The sequence below is a fragment of the Narcine bancroftii genome, chromosome 2 (genome assembly GCF_036971445.1).
Source record: "Narcine bancroftii isolate sNarBan1 chromosome 2, sNarBan1.hap1, whole genome shotgun sequence".
NCBI lineage: Eukaryota > Metazoa > Chordata > Chondrichthyes > Torpediniformes > Narcinidae > Narcine > Narcine bancroftii.
Window position 1 is genome coordinate 75,097,094 of NC_091470.1, and position 25,348 is coordinate 75,122,441.

Genomic DNA, 25,348 nt, shown 5'->3' on the forward strand with positions numbered 1-25,348 from the left:
CTTGATACTTACACCATGAAGCTTGTCACTTTTCCCACCTTTGGTTTCAGCCCCTCAATGCCCGGTAATGGGAGGACTCTAGATTGTAGTCCTTCCCCATAGCGCCCTCGTGTTGGCTGCCCAAAGCCTCAGCGCGTCCTTCAGCAGGTACTCCTGCAGCCTGGAATCAACACCACTTCCTCACCAATATCTCCATGTGCTGAAAGACCATCCTTCCTGAGTTGATGGTCTTCCCGTAGTCCTGGATGTCTGACTCTGGGTACATCCCTGAAGATCAGAGAGTCCTCTGTCATGCTGCTGCTGGGGATGAACCTTGACAAGGATCCTTGCATCCTTCTACACTAGGAGACCCCAAACGTTTTAGACCATTGACCCCTTCAGGGACTATGTGGTCCCCCCGTCGACCCCCAGGCATGGAATCTCGGTGCTAGGGGCTGGTGTGATGGCTAGACCGGTGGGGGAGGGGGGAAATGCGGGGTATGCAGGTGGCCAGATGTCCAGTTTTAGGTCGGACAGTCCAGCTTTTGAGCCCTCTGTCCTTTGTCCGACACTACCTCGAGCCGGATGTTAATTTATCCTCCATTTGGGGGTGTAGGCCTTACACCCCCAAATGGAGGGCAAATTAAGGGGCAGAAAGGGCACTTACCTGCTAAATGCAGCGTCCTGGGATCTGCAGGCGATGCGCAACTGGTTGGCACATGCGTGATGGGGGGGGGGGGAAGCGTGACGGTGGCACTCAAAGGTTCATGGCACACAAGCCTCCCCCCCACCACCCCCATGCTGGATGGCAGGGGAAGGTGGTGTGGGGGAGTTATTTTAAATTAACACCCCCCCCACCCCGGCGTTATCAATCCCCTTTCGACCCCCAGTCATTTATTGACCCCCTGGATGGTTCCATCGACCCCTGGGGGAGGGGGGCACATAGACCACTTTGTGGACCCCTATTCTACACACGCTCTTTGCGAATCTGCATTCAGCAAAGAAGTGGGCAACTGTCTCCACTCCAGATCATCTGTGTGGAAATATGACCATCCATGTTTCATTGTTTTCTCTATGACATGAAGCCACTGTAAATGTATCTGGTTTTGCCACTTATGTTAAAATGAGGGAATCCCAATTTGAATATTGTTATGATTAATCTTCCCCCTGTGTTTTCTGCAAAAATTTTACATCCAAAATGACATTGGAGCATGGCGATTGTTTTTGTGAGCTGTCTGATTAGCATATAAAAGAGCGTTTCACTGTATTGTGGCACACATGACAATGAACCACAAATCTATCTAAATTTCCTTTATGTATTAAGGAAGCCATGTGCCCTATTGAGTCCACGCAGGCTCTCAGAGCAATCCCAAAAGTCCCATCTCCTCATGAATGTTCCCTGCAATCTATTCTCCCAACATTCCTATCCACTCCTCATGGCTTCTACCACTCACTTGCTCTACAAATAATTCAAATTAGCCACAACCAGTGTGATTCTGGATCGTGGGAAGGAAGCAGGAGAAAATGCCTGCAGTCATCGGGAAATTGTACAAAGTCCACACCTGGACAGCACTGGAAATCAGGATTAAAATCAGATCATTGAAGTGGGTGAGGCAGCATCTCCACTAGCTATCCCACTATGCCATCTGATGACAACTATCCTTCACAACATCTCAAATAATGTAGTACTCCGAACGCATGCCCCAGTTACTTTAAGCTTGTGAAATGATCCATTCTGGATATACTTGCTCTGAGAGTGGTAGCCACTTTCATGGAAGATTGATAGATTCAAGATTCCTTTGCTGTCATGTTATAGTTCAGAACAAATAATATTACATGAAATTGCCTTTAGCCTGCCACAAGGCAGACAGTCTGTGTTGCCTGGTGTCCCTTACAGTAAGAGAGAAAGAGAAGCATAAGAGAGTCCCTGAGTGTCCGTGGATTCACCTCCGGTGCTACCACAGAGTCTGCAACCACACAGTCTCCTGTCTGATTCAAGCTCGAGATCCAAACCTATGACACAATTCGGAAGCCTTTAGTGCATGAAGCCCTTCTTGCCATCAGCAGCCTCTCGAATCCTGGCTCCGATACCTGGTAGCCATGAGCCAGTCTCCAGCAGCCTGCATCTCATGCAGGTCTCCCAATGGCAAACAACGGCAGTTTGCGTGGGTCCCTCAGCCACTGAACCCCTTGCTGGTCCACCACTTCAGTCACCGTCCTTGAAGGTCTGCCTCCTGTGCTTCTCATTCTCAATGGGTAATCTTCCCTTTTCTGGTGTCTTAAGCCCCAAGAATCTGCAACCCCTCATGGCCACTGACGAGCATAGGCACCACCACCTTGTGCACTGATATGTGGCCTCAGGATTTTGGTTTAAAGCCTGTACATAACCGGCGGCATTAGGACCGGGTAGTTGAACCTTTCGTAGCAGTGCTGTGTTTCCACTCTCCCCTCTCCTGGGTCCACACCAGTGGCAGCGCTGCCGTTACAGCAGCTTTGACAGACTGGCATTTTTTTTAAGCATTGATTCCCCCTCACCCTCCATGATCAAAGACAACCTTCCCATGTCCTACAACTGGAGAGAGTTATCTTGCTAACCTATGTTATTATGATGGCTAGAAAAATGCTGGAAACACTCAAGCAGCATTTGCAGCAAGAGGAACAGAGTTATCCTCTGAGCAGGGGTCTCCAATCTGAAATGTTAAGTCTTTTCCTCTCGTCACTGATGCTGTTTGATCCGCTGAGTGCCCAAGATGGCAGTGCATGTACTCATCAGTGGCAATGAGGTGTTGCAGACTCCTGGGAGCAGAGACTCCAGTCTCCAGAGATCTGGAGCTCGGGTGGCTGATGGGGCGCGAACAGGAGTCTGTGCGGCTGCAGAAGCACTGGAGGCGAAACCACAGACACTCAGTGACTCTGAAGGGGCTCTCTTTTGGTTTTCCCTCATTCTGTAATCGACACTAATGGTGACTCTTTGTATGTCTTATGGTGGATAGAAGCAATATCATGCAATATTACATGTTCTGCACTATTACATGACAATAAAGGAATCTTGAGTGTTTCCAGTGTTTTCTTATTTATTTCACACTTATAGCATCTGCAGGAATTTTGTATTCTTGAGTACTTCAGTAATGACTATTCACCGCACTATCCCCACAGTTGGCAGCATCTGCCACCTGATTGTGCCCACCACCCTGCCCAGAGAGAGAGTGTGGATGTTCTTGCTGCGTGCATGCAATGCTCTCCTCATGTTCTATCACATTCTGTCTTAAGTTGAGTTGAATTGTTGTTATGTGATCCAAAGTATAACAAAAGAGCATGGCACATTCAGGCATGTCATCCCATACACAAGTACGCTAGCTAGTGCAAGAATAAAGCAATAGTACATGGTGTAGTGTTACACGAAGTTCAAAAGGTACAGGGTATAGTGTCACAAGGACAAAGTACAAGGGATGCAGAAAAGTACAGTTAAACAGTGCAAGACCATTTTTTTTCAACCAATGAGATGTCTATTCATAAATCTGACAATAACAGGAAAGAAACTGTCCTTGAATCTGGATGTTTGGGCTTTCAAATTCATGCATCTTCTGGGGTAGAGAGTGGATGGTAAGGGGGCAATGATTCTGTGCTGTCACTTCATTCAAAAGAAAATGTTGGGCTTCCCCTCCCTGATCTGTGGTCATGAGACCACAACTCACAACTCCTACGGCATTATGGATTTCCAGTCTGGACTGGCACACCAAAACATGGTCTTTGATGGCCCCACCCGTGCGACAGAAATAAAGGAAAAATTCGGTAGAAAATTTGCATACTTAGCTCCGGAGTGATCATTTACACAGGGAGCACTTTTCCACTGCCTTCCTCTGTGTTGCAGAGTTTGAACGTCGTATTCATTAGCCCAGTTTCTTACTGAGTGCCTGCGGTCAAATTGGACTGCAGCTGCTCTGTAAAACTGTGTAGGGGTCTTAGTGGAAAAATTACAGGATGGAATTTAGCAAATAAATTCTGCAATGACATTTTTACACTGCCAGCGGAGCAGAAAATTTCCTAATATTTTCTTCTCAGCGGCTGTGTAAAAGTGCCTCTTGTGTGCGATGGGCTTAAAGATGCACACTTAAGGCTCCTGCATGAGAGGGATGCTAGAGTGCAACCTACAACTGGGGAAGCCCAATGTTGTCAAGAGGAGCACGAGAGAAAAGAGAAGACTTCCATTTTACGTCCGCCATCAGTTTTGTACTAAACAAAAGTCTGTTACAGAAATCTTGAGTCATTTGTTATCATATTATGCAATTATGTTTCAATAATTAAAACAGATGTACACAATATTTATCATTCTATCAATCTTGCATGTAGCAATTACGTTCATGATCTTTTTAGTTCAATATAAATATGTTGTTGTAATCTCTGTCTCACTGAGATTATCATTGTGAAGTAAGTGAGGGGATAAGGGAACTGGATTAACATTAGTGGAACCACAGGGTGACAGAGTTGGGTATGGGAGAAGTCACTGAACGAGAAAGGTGACGCTGAGAAGCAGTATTCCTCAGTAGGTGTTCTTGAACTTTGACATGGGTGGGAAAGAAGAGTAATGTGCTGGTGAGTAGAAATTATAGAATTTATTACCTTGTCTTAACCTGACTCTTTCACCTGCACATCCTGCCCAATTTCAACTCTTACTATTGAGTCGTAGGTTTAGTGGCCTGTGAAATTTCAGGTCCCTGTAGGCCTTACACTTGTTTACAGCTGATGAAATGAAAGGTTAAACTGCTTAGTCATCTGAGTCCAAATTCACAGCCCTGTTCCCAAGCAGTGGGTCTCACTTCTGTCATTTAGCCACTGGCTGATATATTTAGTGAGCAAGTTTAGTCACTTTATGGTTTTCGTTCAGAGCTGTGGAAAAAAAAAGTTATGTTTACCTCCAACTTTAAGCCTTGCTCTGCCATCAGAAGGAGGAAGGAGGGGGTGGGGGGGAAACAGACTAGCCAACGTGAACCCAAGCACTTCACGAGCCTCTGATTACTTGCCACGCTTCATAACAGGAAGGAACTTGGCTTTGAGTGAGCCTTACAGGGTGAAATTTATATATAGTTTTACAAGACAAAATATTCTGAAGGCCTAAACCCCAGTCACACTGCAGTGTGAGAAAATAGATTCAGCAGGAAGTCAGAAAGTTTGCCACCTTTATTTTATTAGTAAGGCCCTTGCTCATTAAAGGAGATAAATCTGTCCCATTCTGGCACGAGCTGACATCTGATGGGTAGGCCTCCATATGCAACAAAAGCCTTCACTTAACATCAAGCTTCCATGTCTGTCTGGAGATACTCAAGTAATCAATGAAGCCCACTGGACATGCATCTTAACCTTTTCTTCCTAAGGTTGGGGGAGGTGGGGGGGAAAATGACACTTCCATTCCTCTCTTGTGAGTTCTGAAGAGGCAGATGAGGGCAATGTGTGATCTCTCCCTCCCCCTCCACAGACTCTTTATACACACATGGGGCAGAAGCAGCTCGATGGGTGAGTGTTGGATCGTTTGGTTGGTGGCCTCCCCCTCCACTGGTGGTAGTCTCCAATGAAATGGCATAATGCCATCCTGAATATTTTGCCTCCATACCGCATAATCATTGGATGATGGTTCTCTTGAGTCAGTGGAGACGTTGCACTTTCTTCACATCCCTAATCTTTTCCTCTGCCCACTTGGTAAGTTTTGCCGATGACAGCTTGAAACAGAGTGCTTGAGAAATCTAGTATCAGATGCATGAGCAGAACAGCAACAGAGGTGACTCAGTGTGATTCAGGTTTTCCTGCTAGGAATGATTTACTGGGAACAGTGCTGGTTGGCTTATCCTGCTTGTGGATTTGAAGGATTTTGCAGTGATGGTGTCCATGTCTCAGGAACACACAAGAGGGGCAGGGATCGCTGTGGCCTGGAGTCCTGTTCTTCAGCCACATACTTCCTCGTGACCAAAGGCTGTGGTGACACACTGAAGGCAATGATGATTTCATTGCCACATTAACTCAGAAGCCATAACACAGTCTTGCACCATCGCAGTTTGCACTGAGATTAAATAGATCTACTGAGAATCGAATGGATGAGATTATTGAGAACCTATTGCATCATTTATCTAGCACAGGAAGGAGGCATATGGTTGTGGGCACTAAAACTTGAGAAGAATGTTCCATGGTTCCTTCTGATGGATGGTGCCAAAGCCTTTTATTGAGGGGAAAAATTGACGTGGTGCTCCCTCCTCTTCTCTTGAAGTTGCCATGTGTTGGTGAACCTGTTCGTTGTGTCTCTGGATGGAGAGAATTTGCAAATAATTCACTGGATGATGATTCTCTCAGGTCAGTGGTTAAGAAGGACTCTAGTGATGACTCCCTGCAGCAGTGAGCAGGGAGACCCCTTCTGTGGTTCCCACCATGTGATGTTTCTCCTTAATGAAGAAATTCACACTGTAAGGTACCCTGGAATTCACAGATGTGGGAGGTGTGGTTGTAGTTTGGACATGAATGGACCCTTCTAATACAAAAGAATTTATATAATTTTTACAACTACAAACCTGAACCCAATTCTCTCTGCTATTGAAAACACAAAGGTTTCAACAGAAAGTTACAATATTTCTGGAACCGAACATTGATGAGAAAGATTTGTACATTAAAAGGGGATCAATCTGTCTCATCTCAACATTGGCTGTTCTCTGAATGGTCAGCCTTGCTTCATCAGCCATGAACAATGAAATACAATATATGACCATACATAGGAAAGAGTGAGAGGGTTATAGGATAGGCCACTTGACTCCTTGAGATTGTCCCTACTACTGCCTTAAAAATATTCAAAGACCCTACTTTCACCACCCTTTCTGGAAGAAAGTTCCAAAAAGTCACAATCCCCTGATAGAAAAAGTAAAGTCTCACCACATCTCTGTTTTATTTTGAAACAGTGACCTTCCCCCCCCCCCCCCCCCCCCCCAACAACAAAATGTAAATTCTCCCACCATAGGAAACATCCTCTCCCTTTCCATTCACACCAAGACTGCTCAGGATTTTATATTCTTCAGAGGGAGGGGATGGAAGACGAGCTGTTGAAAATGAAATAAATCAAGTTAAAGTTAATGGACGTTCTCTATCATCTGGTCAGGTCTTCTATACTCTAGGGTATCTAACCCTATCCTGTTGAACTTTTCTTCTAGGAATGGCTGAACTATTTCCAGTGCATTGACATCCTTCCATAATTAAGAGCCTATCACAGCACAAAATATTCCTGGTGTGATCTCACCAAAGCTCCATATAATGGAAGCATAATCTGCAATACACAAAAGTGCTGGAAAATCTTAGTAGGTCACGCGCCATCTATAGAAAAGGGGACATATCGGTAACCAATGTTTTGAGCCTGAGCCTTTCATCAAGATCTAATCAAAAGACAGGAAGGTGGCAGAATTTAAAAAAACATAATTTTCCTTTCTTTTGCATCCAATTCCCAGCAATTATATCACTACTGTATTCAATTTTACTGTCTCAGGATACTCACATATTTGTAGAGGTAAATATTTTTTTTTTCTGAGATGGGGCGCTGTTTCTCTCTGTGACGTTTTATCACATTTCTCTAGGTTGGGCATAGAAAATGAAAAGTGTAGTCTCTGCCTTCGACTCAGGTCATATCATGACAGAATCCATTGTTAATTCAAAATTGTTTTTGTCTACTGGTCCAAACTTACGTTTGACCTTTAAAGTCACTTTGTTATTGCTGAACTACTGGATAATTAGAAAATGATTATTAAGAGAAAACAAAGTCCTCAGAGGGCAAACGAGTCTGCAGCCGAGAAGAGGTCCCCGTTCCTGCGGGATCAGAGGGAGGGGATGGAAGACGAGCTGTTGAAAATAAAATAAATCAAGTTAAAGTTAATGGACGTTCTCTATCATCTGGTCAGGTCAACAGGCCAGCAATGTTCCTTCCATCTCAGCTATTATCAGTGGTTCTGATAGTTTGATGGCTAACCAAATGATTAAAGGTTGAGGAAATAACTGACACTGCCAAGAGCACTCGCTCATTATTTTCCACAGTCCATGTCCGGACCCTTGCCAGCTCAAACCTCACAAGTCAACTAGTGAGGGTCAATAAAAGTGATCTGGTCAGCATTACCTATTCCTGAGACAATCGTTCTTCTATCTAAAGGATTTTAATGGCTGTTAGCTAATTTTATAAATCATTCACAATGGTCTTTGGACACAGAAAGAATCCACAGATCTCACTCGAGTGGCACAATGTTGCTGCAGATAGAGCTTCTGCCTCACAACCACAGCATCCCAGGTTCGATCCCAACCTCTGGTGTTGTCAGAGTAGAGCTTGCATCTTCTTGTGACCACACAGTTTTCCTTCCACATTGAAAGACGTGCAGGTTTGTAGATTATGGTTACTATAAATTTGCCCAAATGTAGATAAGTGCTAAAATCTGAGGGAGGGTGGAGGTGCTTGATAGGAATACAGAGAGATAGATTAAAGAGAAATTTTGTGCGGGAATGGGATCACTCTGAGACATGACATACACTCAATGAGCTAAATGATCTCCTTCTATGTCATAAGGAAATATGAAATAAGCTTGTTTACTAGCTACAGAACACTAATTCTTTTTACTGGTCAGATGAAATCTAGTTAGGAATTCATTGAAGTAATGCAAGTTATGAAAAGTTATTTGTAGTATAATTTTTTAAATGTGAACCAGCTATGTCTTCCCTATAGCTGCTGCCTATACCCCCAGATAGAGTTAAGTTTCAAGTTTAAGTTTATTGTCATATGCAGAAGTATAATTTACAGATGCAATGAAATATTACTTGCTGCAGGTTCCCAGGTACATAAAGCACACAACACGTCATGTACAAGATGAGAAAAAAATATATAAAAGGAAGAGGGAAAAAAATGATAAATATAATGCAAAAAAAATTCTGAATCAGTAGAGCAGACAGATCTTTGGTGGTGTTGAATTTGTGTTATGCAGGAAGCTTTAAGAGCCTGATAGCTGTTGGAAGGAAACTGTTCATAAACATAGAGGTGCTGGATTTGAGGCTTCTGTGCCATCTGCCTGAAGGTAGCAGAGTGAAGAGATTGTGACAAGGGTGATGGGGGTCCTTTATGATGCTTACAGTAGGTCAGTTACCTGCAAAGAGTGGAACGACAGAATGAGACTGAAAAACTAAGCCCAACTGTCTCAAAGAATCATTAAGCTTTTTAGAAGATGTTTTTCTTCTCTGCCAGGTTATAATGCTTCCTTGTTAATGATCCATGTCAGTAAAGAGCAACCACATTTCCACTACTCTCCATTTGGTAAGGAAGGTTCGGAGAGATTTAATGAAGCTGATGAAATTCTGAGTGTGTTTTTTTTCATATATGGAGCAAATAAGGATAAACTGTTTCATACCTGGTTTAACTTCTAGCAAAGTATCCACACCTGTGTAACCCTAGCATGAAGCCTAGAATAGGCCATGTCATTTTTTTTTTGTTTCTGCCGACATAACCACAGGGCAACACTAACCATAGAGGCACTGCATCTTAAAAAAGCAGCCTCTATCTGCAAAGACTCCCACCACCATGCTCTCTTCACTCTGGTACCATCAGGCAAAAAGGTACAGGAGCCTAAAGATGAGCACTCAACGCTTCTTCCCCGCTGCCATCAGATTTCTGATTAATCAATGAACCAAAGACACAGCCTTACTTTTCATGCACAATTATTGTTTAGAGTAATGTTGTAAGATGGTTATAATACAATTGTTTGGACTTCGAGGCTGCTGCAAAACACTGAATTTTATGACTTGTTCATGACAATAACTTCTGATTCTGAAGTTCTTATTGTTCATAGAAGTTACCCTGAGCATGGAAACTGATTTCAGGTAACTACAAACTGGAGTTTTTGTGATGTTACCATTAAAGGATCCGTAAAAATCAACCTGATGCAATTGCATTTCCACACATTGCTGCCAAGGTAATAAACTGCAGACTTCTCACTGTTCATCCATGCTTTAGCCCATGAGATCACCTGCTTTTAATATGTTTTTCATCATCCTTAAAGGGCTTAGAATATTCTGATATAGTCTTTCAACACGATGCTAAATCGAGACCACAACTGCTCCAATGGTTAAATTCAAAAGATGCTAAGGCTCCCCCATACTAGTAGCACTCTTCCGGTTATTGGAGAGTGTTGCTATTGGATGTGTGGATGCTCCAATTACATTCTTGGTGCATGGGGACTAAAGATATATTTCAGAACTATAGCATAGACTGAGTGGGCCAAATGGCCTGTTTCTGTGTAACATAACTCTGTGACTCAAATCTCCATGCACTTTGGTAATTTAATCTGCCAATCATTCCAAAATTCCCGCTACCTTGCTGAATTGAAGCCTGCAGAAGCTCTACGTTCCCCAGCAGACAGTGGTACTGCAGCCTTCTAACTCATAATAATCGGCCTTTCCCATTGGGACAAAAGACATTCCAAGCACATTCAAGGTTCAGCCAAACTTACATCACGTTTCACACTTCAGTCAGCTCATCCCACACCCTCTACGGATTTGCAAGAACGGTCTAGGGCAAAATGTTTCTCATAGTGGGCCTATCCATAAAATAAATAGGTCCACTCATCCACTTAGCGTCTGTAGATGTGTCGATATTTATGGCAGCCTGCCAAATAAATATTTGCAGGCCCACTGATTTCGAAGTAGGCTCCAATGTCTACAGAGGTTGCCAGAAAAAAATTCAATATTTGTCAGATAAGGAGTTCCCATCAATACATTTGAATTTGCAGGGGGGTTTCCATGAATAAGGTTTGAAAGCATAGATTCCAGGTTGATAAAGGTGCCTCCATTCAGCTGAGCCATTCAAGCTGGTCCACATCAAGTTGCCAGTAACTGTACCAGTCATAGAGCTGCCATAGAAACAGGCCCACTGACTCCCTGCTAACCATCCACCACCTATTCACACTAATCCTACACAATTCCTCACATTCCCATCGATTCCCCAAGGTTCTCCTTCTCGCAAACAAACCAAGAGCAATTCACAGTGGCCAATTAACCTACCGATCCACAATTCTTTGGGATGTGGGGTGAACCTGGGGGGAAACCCAAGCAATCAAAGGGAGAAGGTGCACACTCCATGCAGACAGTCAAAGCTGACGCAGTACCTCTACCAGCTGTGTCACAGTTCCACGTTATTATCCAAGGGAAGTGGGGGTTTTTAAACAAACTGCACGGCCAGTCTGATGCCAGTGCCTGTGAGCCAAAAGAGAAAGTGGCCCAGATTCACAAAGGCCAGCCTTGTCGACTAGCTAACTGGCTTCTGGTCAGGAGCACATGAGTCATTCACTAACAGCAACAGGTAGGATATGATGTGGTATAGATGCATCCACAGCGGCAATATCCCAAACTCAGCCATTAACTGGCTATTCACTTCACTTCTCTCTGTGACACTGTGTTCATTATATCAAGTGAGTGTTATGCTTTTTCCAATGTGATACACCATCAATAATCATAAAAGACTGGAGTAGCCGTCAACCTCAATGACTGATCGAGGCAAAGTGAAATGGGAAGCATGCAAGGGGCTATGGGTAGGATTGGTCTCGGGAGGCGTGACCAGCCAGCAGCAGCCAATCATAGCGTAACAGTGGTTTACCACACAATGGTTAAGATGCAGGGTTCTGAGTTACAATTTAGTGGGTTCAAGTTCCACACCGAGGTCCTGCCATGGGCTCTCCAGCGTGATATTGAGGATTTCTCCCCCACCCAAAATAAATTTTATTCATAATAAATTATTTAAATTCTTGGTGCATGGGGACTACAAAAAGTTCAAAGCCTTTTCACACCAAAATGTCATATCCATAAATTTCCAACAACACACATTATTGTATTTGTTCTCTATTTAGCATGTTTGCCACCACTGTGGCACCTTGTCACTACACCCCCCCCCCCCCCTGTTGTTTAAGGGGCTTCCCCTTGGTCTCAGGCCCTCAATGCCGAGTAATGTCTCTAGACTGTGGTTCTTCCCCACAGCGCCCTCACATTGGCTATGCCAAGACTCAGGGCATTCCTCAGTGAATATTCCTGTAGCCTGGAATGTGCCCACCAGCTTCATTCCCTCACCATCATCTCAGGAAATGTCACTCTATCAGGACAATTTAGGAAACCCTAATCTTTTGAGAATTGGTCTTCGGTGCCCGGCCAACCTTCACACCACTGATAATGCTGGAGTTAATGCATTACCATATTTTCACAGTAGAAGTAGAGTCAACACTTCCGGAGCAAATCACTGGCCACAAAGACCTCCAAAACAGCTTAAAGTTATAAATGGCATTGTACAGATTCAAATTTCAGTGGATATTTCCATCAAGGAATTACTTTGTAAAATGTGGTTAGGAGGTGGACCTCCTTTCCTGAGGAGGGATTCAGGGAACTGGAGTTGTTCTGTACTGTAGATGCTGGCTCACAATTTCAGTGACCCAGATTCATAGAACACAGAAATCTACAGCATAGAACAGGCCCTTCAGCCCACACTGATATACCAACCTAATAACCAAAATTATCGCCAATACCCTTGGCAACGTAGCCTCCCTCATTAAACCACACAGTCAAATCCCTTGGTGTGATATTCAATTTCATCTTAAAGTTTGACAAACAAGTCAATAGTAAAAGCAATAATAAAAGCTAGCTTTTTCCAGCTTCACACTATTGCCAAAATCAAATCATTCCTGTCACTGATAGACCTCAAGAAAGTTATCCCTGCCCTCATTTTCTCTCTCTTTATCCTCAACATCCATTGGAGCGCTTTCATCCCTAACGTCAAAGTACTCGAGATGGCAGAGGTCGACAGCATCGAGTCCACGCTGCTGAAGATCCAGCTGCGCTGGGTGGGTCACGTCTCCAGAATGGAGGACCATCGCCTTCCCAAGATCGTGTTATATGGCGAGCTCTCCACTGGCCACCGTGACAGAGGTGCACCAAAGAAAAGGTACAAGGACTGCCTAAAGAAATCTCTTGGTGCCTGCCACATTGACCACCGCCAGTGGGCTGATATCGCCTCAAACCGTGCATCTTGGCGCCTCACAGTTTGGCGGGCAGCAACCTCCTTTGAAGAAGACCGCAGAGCCCACCTCACTGACAAAAGGCAAAGGAGGAAAAACCCAACACCCAACCCCAACCAACCAATTTTCCCCTGCAACCGCTGCAACCGTGTCTGCCTGTCCCGCATCGGACTTGTCAGCCACAAACGAGCCTGCAGCTGACGAGGACATTTACCCCCTCCATAAATCTTCGTCCGCGAAGCCAAGCCAAAGAAGAATAAATAAACTAAAATACTCTACCAAACTGCCTAGAATTTCCCAACTGCATAACCCTCCATTTTTCTCAATTCCATGTTCTTTTCCAATAGTCTCATAAAAGATCCTATTGTACCTGCCTTCACCACTGTTGTTGGCAGCATATTCCATACTACCCACCACTATCTGTGTGAAAAACATACCTCTGACATCCTGCCTGCACTTACTCCCAAACACCTTAAAATTATGCCCCCTCGTGTTAGCCATTTCAGCCCTGGGAAAAATCCTCTTGCCATCCACATAATCTACTTCTCTATCAGGTCATCCCTCATCCTCCGTCACTCCAAGGAGAAAAGACCAAGTTCACTCAACCTATTCTCATGACCCATGCTCTCCAATCCAGGCAACATTCTTATAAATCTCCTCCTCATTCTCTCAACAGCATCTAGATCTTTCCTGTAATGAGGTGACCATTATGAGATCTAACTAAGGTCTTGTATAGCTGCAATAATACTTCATGGCCCTTGAACTCAATCCCAGTTAGTGAAAGCGACACACCATACGCCTTCTTAACAACATTATCAATCTGTACTGCAGCTTTGAATGTCCAATTGAAATAGGCCCCAAGATCTCTCGGGGAGGTTATTTGGAATGTGTTTTGTTTCAAAACACTTCATTACTGTTAAGTGCTCCTGGTCGATAGTCTACACTCTTCTTGGGCACTGGTACGATTGATGCCTGTTTGAAACAGGTGGGTGCCACACCCTGCTGGAGTGAGATATTGAAGGTATCCGTGAATACATTGGTGAGTTGGTCAGCACAGATTTTTAATACTCGGCCAGGTACTCCATCCAGGCCAGATGCTTTCCTCAGGTTCACTTTCTTGAAGGTGGCATCTTCAAATACGGACAGAATGGGATCATGAGGGAACATAGGGGTGCGGAGGGGTGGGTCTTCTCTGTTACTGCTGTCAAATTGGGTGTAGAAGGCATTGAGTTCCTCTGGGAGAGAAATTTTGCCGTCTACTTGACTGGATTTGGTTTTGTAGCTGCTTATGGCATTTAGGCCCTGCCACAGCTATCGGGTGACCCATGTTGTTTCCATTTTCATCCAGAATCTCCATTTCGCCCGGGAGATAGTTTATCGTAGGTCATACCTGCTCCTACTGTACTGATCTGGATCTCTGGACTTAAGTGCCTGTCATCTGGCTCTCGGATTATCACAGTTAAATGACTATTGGTGGAACTTTGTTGTATGCAGTGTGACTTCATCATCTGCAGTAATAACTCATAGTCTGTGACGCACTGTGAATGAGACATTCCAAGGTTATGAAAGATGCAGTTCAAATATAAATGTAAGGATGAAGACTAAAAGAAGGGATCAAAAGCACACACATACATACACAAAAACAAGGAACATGTCTTAATGCTCTTGAGGAAGGAAGGGCTCTGGCCCAAAACACTGACTTCCTTTTACTTCCCATGATGCTGAGTTTCTCTAGAACTTTAGTGCAGCCATTCTCATCCTTTTTTTTAAAAAAACTCTGCTCTAAGTTTATGGACCCCCTTCCCCGTGAAGCAGTCAAGTTTTTTTGGTTTCTTCCGTACTTCTCTCCTGCCAACTACATTTAAAAAATCATGATTTCAGTCTGTGGTCCCCCCTTAAAGGTGCTATGGCCCCCAGAATGGATGTATGCCCCCCCTAACCCATTGAGTATAGCTGTTTTAGCATTCTACATCTGTAAATGTTCTTGTTTACCACCAAAGAACATGCCCATACATACACATATGCACAAAAGCACATGTATACACATGCAGACACATTCAAACACATACCCTTTGCACACATACAGATAAAGGCACACATATTCTCACACAAATGCACAGGAATAGGCATATGGACACAAACACAAAGGAGACCAAACAGAAAAAGACAGGTAAACAAAAAAATTTGCAGGCGCTGAGGTCTAGTGTAGAACACAAAAATATAGAGAACTCTTCTGTGCATTTGCTTGCCATTGCATTATAAGACAGGTAAAATGAGGATAAATACATATGCCTCAATATTCCCTCTCCTGGGAATATGTCCAAACAGATATTGACATTGTGACCTGGCTCTACTTGAGGGCCTGAGGAGAGAGATGACAGGGTGTCTGACTGAGTGTGGTGTGGGAACAAGCTCACTGAGTGTTTAGTTATCTCTCTATGGGATGTCACACAAAGGCCTGACTGTCAAAAAAGGTGTATTATTTATACCAACCAGCCATCAGATTTCATTGCATTTTATCTTTGTTTCGCATTCTGTTCACCTACCCTTTCCCCCCCCCACCACTTTTGTTTTTGAATGTACCGCTCTATCACACACTGTTCATGGCCAGGGAGGAGTAATGCCAGAATTTCTGCAAGAGCTCCACCTGATGGAAAAGCTGCATCACAGACTGCACTCTTCCTGATTCCACCCAAGTTCAATTATTGCTATCAAGGGCTATCAAAGAGGAGTACTGGGGGAGGACAACACTGTAATTGTCTCAAATACCATGAGCTAGTAGAATTGCCAGCTCTGATTCCTTTGATCATTTTAAACACTTCAATTATGTCACTCCTTAATCCACTCAAGAGAAAACGTCAAATCTAGGCATTCTATCCTCATAATTTTTCTCCATTAGCCTGAGTATTATTCTAATGAATCTGGGCTAAATGTTCTCCCAGTCAGTACCCAGAACTGCTGACAATCTCTAATGGACTTTTCCCAGCAGAGCATCTAACTTATTTTATTAGATCTGCCTAATCTTTGGCATACTACGCTCCTACCAAAAAACTGAGGCATCACCAGTGTTTGTAATCTGCTATGTGCACACTAATGTGGGAATCACCAGGAAGTAGGCTTTGTAATTTGGCAAGCATTGTTGTTAGATAGTCCTCAAAGGTGAATATTACTTCACACTAGTTGGAGGAAGTAATACTCAATGAAGATTTATAGTACTCCTTCAAAAATAAACATTTTAAATTAAAATATTTAAATAAGTGGTTACTGTTTGTCCAGCATATGAACAGAGCACAAGAAACACAGATCACGGAATTATTTTTCATTATCTTGATGACACTAGCAAGACCGTGTGGTCCATCCCTCATGGTCTTTGAACTGGGTCTTAGCAGACTATTTCAGTCAACCATGTGCCTGAAGCCACAAATAGATTAGAATCAGAATTTATTGTCATGAACAAGTCATGAAATTCAGTGTTTTGCGGCTGAATCACGGTGCAAACATTCATATTATGAACCATCTTATAAAACTAGTGTATATATATATATATATATTTATAAAAATTAAATTAATAGTGCACGAAAAGTAAGGCAGTGTCTGGTTCATTGATCATTCAGGAATCTGACGGCAGCGGGAAAGAAGCTGTCCATGTGCCGCTGAGTGCTCGTCTTTAGTTGGAAGGTGGTCTTAAATCAAGTGTGAATGATATATTCCTAAAACAGATGGCATTAATGAACTGAATGAGTTTTTTTTTTAAAACAACAAACCAGTTATCTATGACAAGGATGTTACCTGGTTTAGGGAGCATGCCTTATGAAAACAGGTTGAGAGAACTCGACCTTTTCTCCTTGCAGTGGCGGAGGATGAGAGGTGACCTGATAGAGGTTTAAGATGATGAGAGGCATTGATCATGTAAATGGAGGCTTTTTGTTTTAGGGCTGAGGTACAGAGAAGATGTCAGGGGTAAGTTTTTTTAAAATAAATGCAGTGGTGGATGCATGGAATGAGCAGCTGGCAATGGTCATGGAGCCAGATACATTAGGGTCCTTTAAGAGACTTTTGGATAGGTACATGGAGATTAGAGAAATAGAGGGCTACATGAAAGCCTAGAAATTTCTATAGTTGAGACATGTTCAGCAAAGCTTTGTGGGCCGAAGGACCTGCATTGTGCAGTAAGTTTTCTAGGTTTCTATTATTATCCTCAAGCAAAGGATTAATAATTGAATTTAAATTCCACCACAGTGAGATTTGAATTTTGGTCTCTGGATTGTTGAACAAAGCATTACCAGGCTGAATATTTAATTGTTGCACCACCACTGTACCTTAGATTAACTAGCACTGAAATAGGTAGTGAAGATGGATCCATTCGGCCCATTATGGCTGTGCTAGAACTTTCAGTGACCTAGTTATTACCACTTCCTGCCACTTTCCTAACCATTATAGGTCCCATCTCTTTGTGAAGGCTGTTCAGACAGCTTTCATACCTCAGCATTCCATATCAAAGCTTGCTGCATTAATAAAATAATCTCTCTGGGTTCTCTGTCCTTAAATCTTCAAACCTTATTGAACCTTAAATTTCTTAAATCTAAATTAAACTTTAAATCTCTGCCCTCTTGTTACCTCTGCTATGTCAATGGAAACAATTTTGTTCAATCATCTCCTTCAAAACCCTTCATTATTTTATTAAATCTCACGCTCCAGTTATAATCCTGAAAGACCAAGCCTCAGAGAAGCAAGCACAACAGAATTCTTTCCAACCACTGCAAGTTCTGTCTTTTGCCAACTTTATGATTCAAATCGTTCTCTTGCATTTTAGTCCCAGTGCACAGTCTATCCTGAAACTGGGCTGTGATCACCACAAATGTTTTGGTTTCACTTCTTTTCTTTTTTTGAACAAATTATTTCAAACAAGCAACCTGTATTCACAGGTGTATCTACAAAGTAAGCATGGGCGGATTACTGTTCGCTTGCTTTCCAGATGCCATGCATTCACAAGGATTTACCAGGAGGAGCTCATCTTAACCTGGAATTTTACAGCTGGCCACAGTGACCCCTAGGGTCAGGAGAGAGAACACCAGAAAATAGGAGCAGGAACCCCTCAAATCTGCCCCAGTATTCAATATGTATTTGGCTGATCTAACCCGGGCTACAACTTCTCTTCTTTGTCAGACATAGCTCTCAATTCCCCAATCTCTTCTTCAAATAGGTCTAATGATGGAGCCTCAGCAATCATCTTAGAGAATTCCAGAGAGGAGCTGTCATTCTAGATATTTTTTTAAATCAACAACTACATTGAGAGAGCAGCAGTTTCAGATGTATGAGGAGACTAAAGAGTTCCTGAAAATGTCCTGCATTGTGCCTGCCTCTGGAAAAATGGGCATTTGCACAGGTTAGAAAAAAAACAATGAGTAACTAGTGTGAAGATGATTGGAAATAGGTACAGTATTCTTTGGCTTGGGTTCGCGGACGAAGATTTATGGAGGGGTATGTCCACGTCTGCTGCAGGCTCGTTGGTGACTGACAAGTCCGATGCGGGACAGACAGGCGATTGCAAGGGAAAATTGGTGGGTTGGGGTTGTGTGCTGGGTTTTTCCTCCTTTGTCTTTTGTCAGTGAGGTGGGCTCTGCAGTCTTCTTCAAAGGAGGTTGCTGCCCGCCGAACTGTGAGGCGCCAAGATGCACGGTTTGAGGTGAGATCAGCCCACTGGCGGTGGTCAGTACAGTATAGAAATGGGTTATATTAGAGTGTTCTTAAAATGCCATCACTGCTGTATTGCAAAAAAAATGCAGTAACCAATTTGACCTCAGCAAGTTCCCAACAGCAGCAAATGAGATTTTAACAAGTTGGTATAGGTAGTGAGATAAATATTGGGCAAGACATCAAGAAAAACACTTCCAGATGGGAAAATGGTTGGGAAATTCAAAGGACAACTTAACACTTCCTGAATACTGTTCAGCCAGGGCAATGTGTTCCTGGAGATCAGCAGTATGGAATTATCCTGCAAGTTGATCTATTGGGTGCAGAAAAGAATGCAATCAGAAGTTGATAACATGTGGCACAAAAGAGCCACACCAACTGCAAAGTGGGAATTCTTCTGATAGAATTCCATTAATATCTTGGTCATAACTCTCTCTACTCTGAGGTAAAGTGGAGTGTGTTCACCTCATTCCAGAGGTATCAACCAGAGTGTCAGCTGCCATTTACATGTGAACCTAAGGGAGTTTTTGCTATAGAGGGAGTGCAATAGGGGTTCACCAGACTGACACCTGGATTAGCAGGTTGGCAGTACAAGGAGAGGCTGAATAGACTGGGACTACATTAACCATCTTAGAACACTGAGAAATCTCATTAATTCATAATTTTTTTCCAGGCAAGCTGGATGCAGGCAGGGTGTTCTACCCAACTGAGAGGGTCAAGACCCAAAGGTCACAGTCTCAGAATAAGGGTCCAGCTTTTTAGGAATAAAATACAGGGGAATGTCTTCATTCAGAGGGTGATAAATGGTTAATTCTCAAACTCAGAAAATGTGGAGGTGCTGAGGCAGAAGATCAGCCCTAGTATAGATGAGAGATGGAGCCAGCACCAGCGTCCAAGTGGCTTCCTCTTGATTTTAATTCCTTTTGCATCAGTAGTAGGCACTTTCAAATTGCAGCCCCTGATCAGCCCCCCTGGGGCCCCTGATCAGCCCCCCTGGGGCCCCTGATCAGCCCCCCTGGGGCCCCTGATCAGCCCCCCTGGGGCCCCTGATCAGCCCCCCTGGGGCCCCTGATCAGCCCCCCTGGGGCCCCTGATCAGCCCCCCTGGGGCCCCTGATCAGCCCCCCTGGGGCCCCTGATCAGCCCCCCTGGGGCCCCTGATCAGCCCCCCTGGGGCCCCTGATCAGCCCCCCTGGGGCCCCTGATCAGCCCCCCTGGGGCCCCTGATCAGCCCCCCTGGGGCCCCTGATCAGCCCCCCTGGGGCCCCTGATCAGCCCCCCTGGGGCCCCTGATCAGCCCCCCTGGGGCCCCTGATCAGCCCCCCTGGGGCCCCTGATCAGCCCCCCTGGGGCCCCTGATCAGCCCCCCTGGGGCCCCTGATCAGCCCCCCTGGGGCCCCTGATCAGCCCCCCTGGGGCCCCTGATCAGCCCCCCTGGGGCCCCTGATCAGCCCCCCTGGGGCCCCTGATCAGCCCCCCTGGGGCCCCTGATCAGCCCCCCTGGGGCCCCTGATCAGCCCCCCTGGGGCCCCTGATCAGCCCCCCTGGGGCCCCTGATCAGCCCCCCTGGGGCCCCTGATCAGCCCTCCCGGGGCCCCTGATCAGCCCTCCTGGGGCCCAGGTGAGATTAATGGGTTTCGTGTGTTCAATGCATTCTTCAAATAGCAACCTAACCTACCTGTTAAATTGGCAACCCGCCAATTTAAGGGGGATCCCACCCTTGCGATGATGTGGTAAATAATACGTCATGCAGGCACAGGGAATCCCCTGTTCCCGGAGTTCTTTCTGTTCCTTTTCTGTTGAAAATTCCAGAGTAACTGGGTGAGACATTTCCCCTTTCAAATGGCAGAGGAGGACACCTGGGTTGAGTTTTACTGGGTTCCATGACCACCTCCGTGGTAGGTCTGGAACCTGGGTAGATTTTAACTGGGCTTGCCATGTTTGGGCCTTTCAAATATCCCTGTACCTGGGTTTTCAACCTCGTAAATTGCCTGGTTATCCCCATTTTACAAGGGGAATGTGAAAAGGCCGAGTGCTTCCACAGTACAACACCAGATGCACCTCAGTAAGTTGTCAAAAGACAGCATTTTCAACCTGAGACATCGGCTCCATTTCATTCACCATGAAAGCTGAGTGTTTCCAGCATTTTCTGGGGTTTTTTTAAATTCAGGTTTGCAGCATCTACATGGATTTTGATTTTCATAGAAATTTGCACAGTAAAAGGCCCTTATAATTCAACTATCCCTCACTGCTCAAATACATCCATGTGATCAATTAACCAGCTAACTTTTATTTCCATAAAACACTTTTCTATGTCTTGGAGCCAATGGAAGCTAAAGCATCAATTCAAATTCTAACTTCTTTCTTACCTTTGCCAAAGTAGGAACAAACTCCACTCACAGGACAACTTACATATATAAGAGATTAAACATACTTTAGCAAATGAAACATGAAGAAACTTAGTCAAAGAGGTAGATATTAGTGAGACTCTTCAGAGGAAAAGAGGGATAAAAATTTAGAAAAGTGAATCCATGAATTAGTTAATGGGGCATGTCGACAGAGCTGGATGGAGTTATCATCAGAATCAGATTTTATCTGTCAAGAAAATGTGTCACAAAGTTTGTTGTTTTTCGCAAAAATTGTTATAATTTAATTTTCCTTAAATACATCATTAAAATAAATAATTAGTGCAAAATAGAAAAAAAAATGAGATAGTGTCTATGGTTCATTGTCCATTCAGAAATTTGATGGCGGAGGGAAAAATGGTGTTTTTGTAATGTTCGTGTCCTTCTTCAGGCTCCTGTATCTCCTTCCTGATGGTAGCCATGAGAAGAGGGCATGGTCTGGGTGGTGAAGTCCAGAATCAGTTCCTTAGTTTTTCTGAAGTTGAGTGTAAGGTTTTGTTATGCTGATCTAACTCCCTCCTGTACACTTCCTCATTGCTATCTGTGATTCTGCTGACATCAGCATATTTGTGGATGGCATTTGAAATGTGCCTAGCAACTAGGGTTGGCACCAAGTGGGGCATCTATGGGTATTCCCCCCCCAAAACAAGGTGCTGCTCCCCCCTCCATTCGGTCCCTCCAGCATCCTACATCAAGCGTCACTATTGTCTAGTATTATGCACACTAGCAACTCCCCACCTGCCCCAGGCCATGTCACTAGTGTGCATCAAGCGCCTCTGGCATCTAGAGATGCTTGATGCAATAAAAGCAGCGCTTATCATCTACATCAGAGGGACAGATGAGTTAACTACACACCTCCCCCCCACCACTGAGTGAGCAGTGTGGCTCTCCTCCCCCAAACATGCTAATGCCACCCTCTGGCACCGACCTTGCTAGCAACACAGTCATGGGGTAGAGAGAGTAGAGCAGAGGGCTAAGCACACATCCCAGAGGCGTGCCAGTGTTGATTGTCAGTGAGGAGATGTAGTTATCGATCTGCACTGACTGAAGAAGGATCCAATTGAAGAACGAGGTGCATCACAGTCTCGAAGAGTGGCCTGTATATGAGGATTAAACAGTTTGTCATATTGCTTTTCTTTGGACCATTGGGGGCAAAGGCAATAATTGGACTTGAATAAACTCAAGCTTGTACAGGCAAAAGGGCATTGGATATTTGAGTCTGAAAGTAGCAAACAATTGGTGATGTGTTTTCATTTTAGATGAGATCGGGTCAGAATGCAGAGGTGAAAACTGACAGCCTTTGGTTTACACAGAACTTGGTCTCAGGCAAACAGTGAGATGCTGGGAGAACTCAGTAGGTCAGACAGGATTGTCTTAGCTCAATGCACTTCATGTATTGTGGTATAGTCAAGACCAGAATAGATAGACTTTTTAAGAAATGAAGGGCAACAAATAGAAAATAAGGGTTAAGGCAAACAAATAGGAAAGAGGAGCTGTCCAGGTGTGTATCAGCCATGGTCTTGCTGAAAAGCGGAACGTTAATTATTTTTCTGGCTCCTCATATGCTCAGTCTTCAAACAGTTTCTGTTATTTCATGAAGTCAGCATCTCAGGTTAAATCGGATGCTGAACAGAGATCCTGTTCCAAAGGAACCCAATCAGGCAAAGCTGAATCATGTCTTAAAATAAAGCTGATAAAGTTTATTCTTGGCTCGGTACTGCTCATCAAGGAACATGGTTAGATGTCGCGCACTGCAATTCACTTCCGAAATTGCCTCCGATTGACTTCGACTTTACACCAGCGTTAGCCAACCAGAGGCGTACACACACACACACACACACACACACACACACAGGGCAGACACGAGGACCCAGCGGGCGACCCGGGAGTAAATCAGAAGTATTCTCTCCGCTCTACAACTCATGTAAAACCGCATCAACAAAAAGAGCATTTACTGTACCACTGGGGCAAATGGGGGGGGGGGGGGGGGGGGGCTCTGGGCTAAAGTGTGCGGATGCGAGATTGACTTTTAAACGAGTTCCCTTCACAACTGATGAGAACATGGAGAATGGTGTGAGAATCTGTAAGGAAATTCGACAGGGGGGGGGGAAATTGAGTTTAAAAAATTAACACATGATTAATCAAAGAACATTATTGTTCTGATCTTGTTGGATAAACATACAAGATTACCAAGGGAGGAAGTGTGTGAAGAACGGAAATAAAGTTCTTGAAAGAACTGAGCCCAGAGTTACAGTGAATGGGAATTGCATTTTATAAACAGAAAATTGCACCAAGAATGACTTTGAATCGATAGCGTTCGGTGCAGGCGCCGAGACAGAGTTAAGCAGAATGCGTAGTTTGCACACAGATGCGTTTGGCCTGGGCTGTGAAGCACGATTCTGCGGTCTATGCAGGGGGGTGGGGGGAATAGGCCGAGTGCCACGGAGTTACACACTGGATGTAAATACAGAATAAAGCACAATGATGCTGGATTTACGGATGATCGCAGTCACAAAGAGGGCCAGAGGCAGCGATTTACGTGGGTGCAGCAAAGTAAGTTACAACAGATCGCACCACGTACTGAAAATAAGTTACATTGTAAGTCAATAGAACTTCCGAAAAAGTTAGCTAAAGGTTACATTGCATCAGTAGCGAGTGCGCGATAGGGAGCGTGATGACGAACTAGAAAATAGCATAGAATGAATCACTATTGAGAACCAGTTTTACAGATTTAAAGGCGAGATAAGAGGCCTTAATGACAGTACTTATCTAAATCCAAAGGAAGATGCTCCCATAAAGCAGAGCGGCTCGGAATTGAGACCCTCCTCTCCCTCCCGCCCGTTAGAGCTCCAGACTAAAGGTATCTTTTTTTCCCCCTATGGTCAAACAGTGCCGAACGAAGAACACTTCTCCCATGAACTAAGGGACAACCTTTCCAACCCCTGGACCGACTGATTTCAGACACCCGCTTTGGGTTGAATATCCAGTTTCAAATTGCCAACAGGCGGAATGAAGTTTGTTATTTTCGGACTGAATGGCGATCAAATAAAGAGTCAACACACCAAGCGATCGGTTAACTTGCAGAACAAATCCCGAACGTGCAAAAAGGAGCCTTTGACAATCAGAAAAAGTTTTGTGTATTCTGCCAGTCGACTGCTGCCCAGACATGTTCCGGAAACGTGAGCAAGTGAAATAAATGCTTTGAGTACAATAAAAAGAGCCCCAAATTCACTTTCGAAACAGCAAAAGCACAACTGCAAAGTATTTCATGTCGCCCCTTTTACTGTTAGAAGGGCACCAGCGTCCTTTCGTTAGAACAACACCATACCAGATCAGAAGGTCTCGGCTGGCTTGACCACGCACATGCAATGCTGATCCGCTAGTGATGTGGAAACAATATTTACAAAGAAATAATGTTATAGAGTATTTATTGGACAGAAAAGGGGGCGGCCGCTTGCTTTATACAGAAATAAAAGAGATGCAGCAGGGACAGAGGAAGGTGGTTGTAAGGTGTACTTACCCGTAGGTAACTGAGCAGATGTATTGAATGGTTCACAGTACTCTGATTAATCACCGCGATTTGCGCGCTGACCTGCTGTTTACCTCCTGTCTCATCTGTCAATCAGGACTCGTCACCAGCTAATAACCATGACATCGCCAATCAGCGACGAGTTCCCCCGCGCCGCCAGGTCCGCATTGTGGCCAATCAATGGCTGTTTCTCCTCCTGACTGTCGTGTCAGACTCCCGCCGCGGGCGTCACTGTTTCTGCCACTTTAACCAACCACAGCGCCGCCCGCAGGCGAGATGGCTCAACTCCCCCCCCCCCCCCCCCCCCCTTGACTGGACTGAAACACCGCGTTTCTGCAGCTTTGCGGCTGCGCGGTTTCCCTGTGAAACGCGACGGCGTTTCAAGACAACGTGACGTAATATCAGCTGAAGTTGCCTACCAATCATAAAATGGAGCTGCGTTGTTACCAAGAGAAAATGTTTGTGTTATCCAACCACAAGCAGCCATTTGTCTTCGGCCGCCCTCAGCTGCTCAGCTGTCAGATTTGGACACGGTGGCAGGGAATTCCCCAACAAAGCATCTTAAAGGAGCGTGTCTCGGCACCGAATTCGAAAGAAAACAAAGCATGGCTGTTTTTTTCTACTTTCTTTCGATGCTGCGTGACCTGCTGGGTTTCTCCATTCTTGTGCACTGCACTAGCTCAGCATCTG

General features: G+C 44.5%; 2 protein-coding genes and 1 long non-coding RNA gene across 9 annotated transcripts in view; 2 read left to right on the top strand and 1 right to left on the bottom strand.

Annotated features, from left to right (window-relative positions):
• The window catches only part of LOC138753754 (bcl-2-modifying factor-like), a 149,640-nt gene extending 124,707 nt beyond the window's left edge, over window positions 1-24,933 (bottom strand). For 2 of the 7 annotated variants that reach the window (XM_069917124.1, XM_069917118.1), the window contains exon 1: window positions 24,650-24,932. The gene's annotated coding sequence lies outside the window, so the exon portion shown is untranslated. Of the gene's footprint in view, window positions 1-22,057; window positions 22,227-24,457; window positions 24,487-24,649 lie in introns of those variants that run through there. The other 5 variants (XM_069917120.1, XM_069917123.1, XM_069917119.1 and 2 more) reach the window with 4 other exon arrangements.
• On the top strand, window positions 16,835-20,281 carry LOC138752878 (uncharacterized). The gene is made up of 7 exons (XM_069915491.1): window positions 16,835-16,898; window positions 19,550-19,723; window positions 19,780-19,833; window positions 19,890-19,943; window positions 20,000-20,053; window positions 20,110-20,163; window positions 20,220-20,281. The coding sequence occupies exons 1-7, from the start codon at window positions 16,835-16,837 to the stop codon at window positions 20,279-20,281; spliced, it is 516 nt and encodes a 171-aa protein (XP_069771592.1).
• On the top strand, window positions 23,525-24,346 carry LOC138753755 (uncharacterized). The gene is made up of 2 exons (XR_011351406.1): window positions 23,525-23,727; window positions 24,020-24,346. It is a non-coding gene; the product is annotated as an uncharacterized lncRNA (long non-coding RNA).
• Window positions 24,934-25,348: the final 415 nt, after the last annotated feature.

Bases quoted from the DNA above. Each gene is read 5' to 3' on its own strand.
- LOC138752878 (XM_069915491.1), top strand. From the start codon at position 16,835: ATGCCTTATGAAAACAGGTTGAGAGAACTCGACCTTTTCTCCTTGCAG. The intron at 16,899-19,549 runs GTGACCTGATAG...TCTCAAACTCAG, and splicing joins GCAGTGGCGGAGGATGAGAG to AAAATGTGGAGGTGCTGAGG. The intron at 20,054-20,109 runs GCCCCTGATCAG...GCCCCTGATCAG, and splicing joins CCCTGATCAGCCCCCCTGGG to CCCCCCTGGGGCCCCTGATC.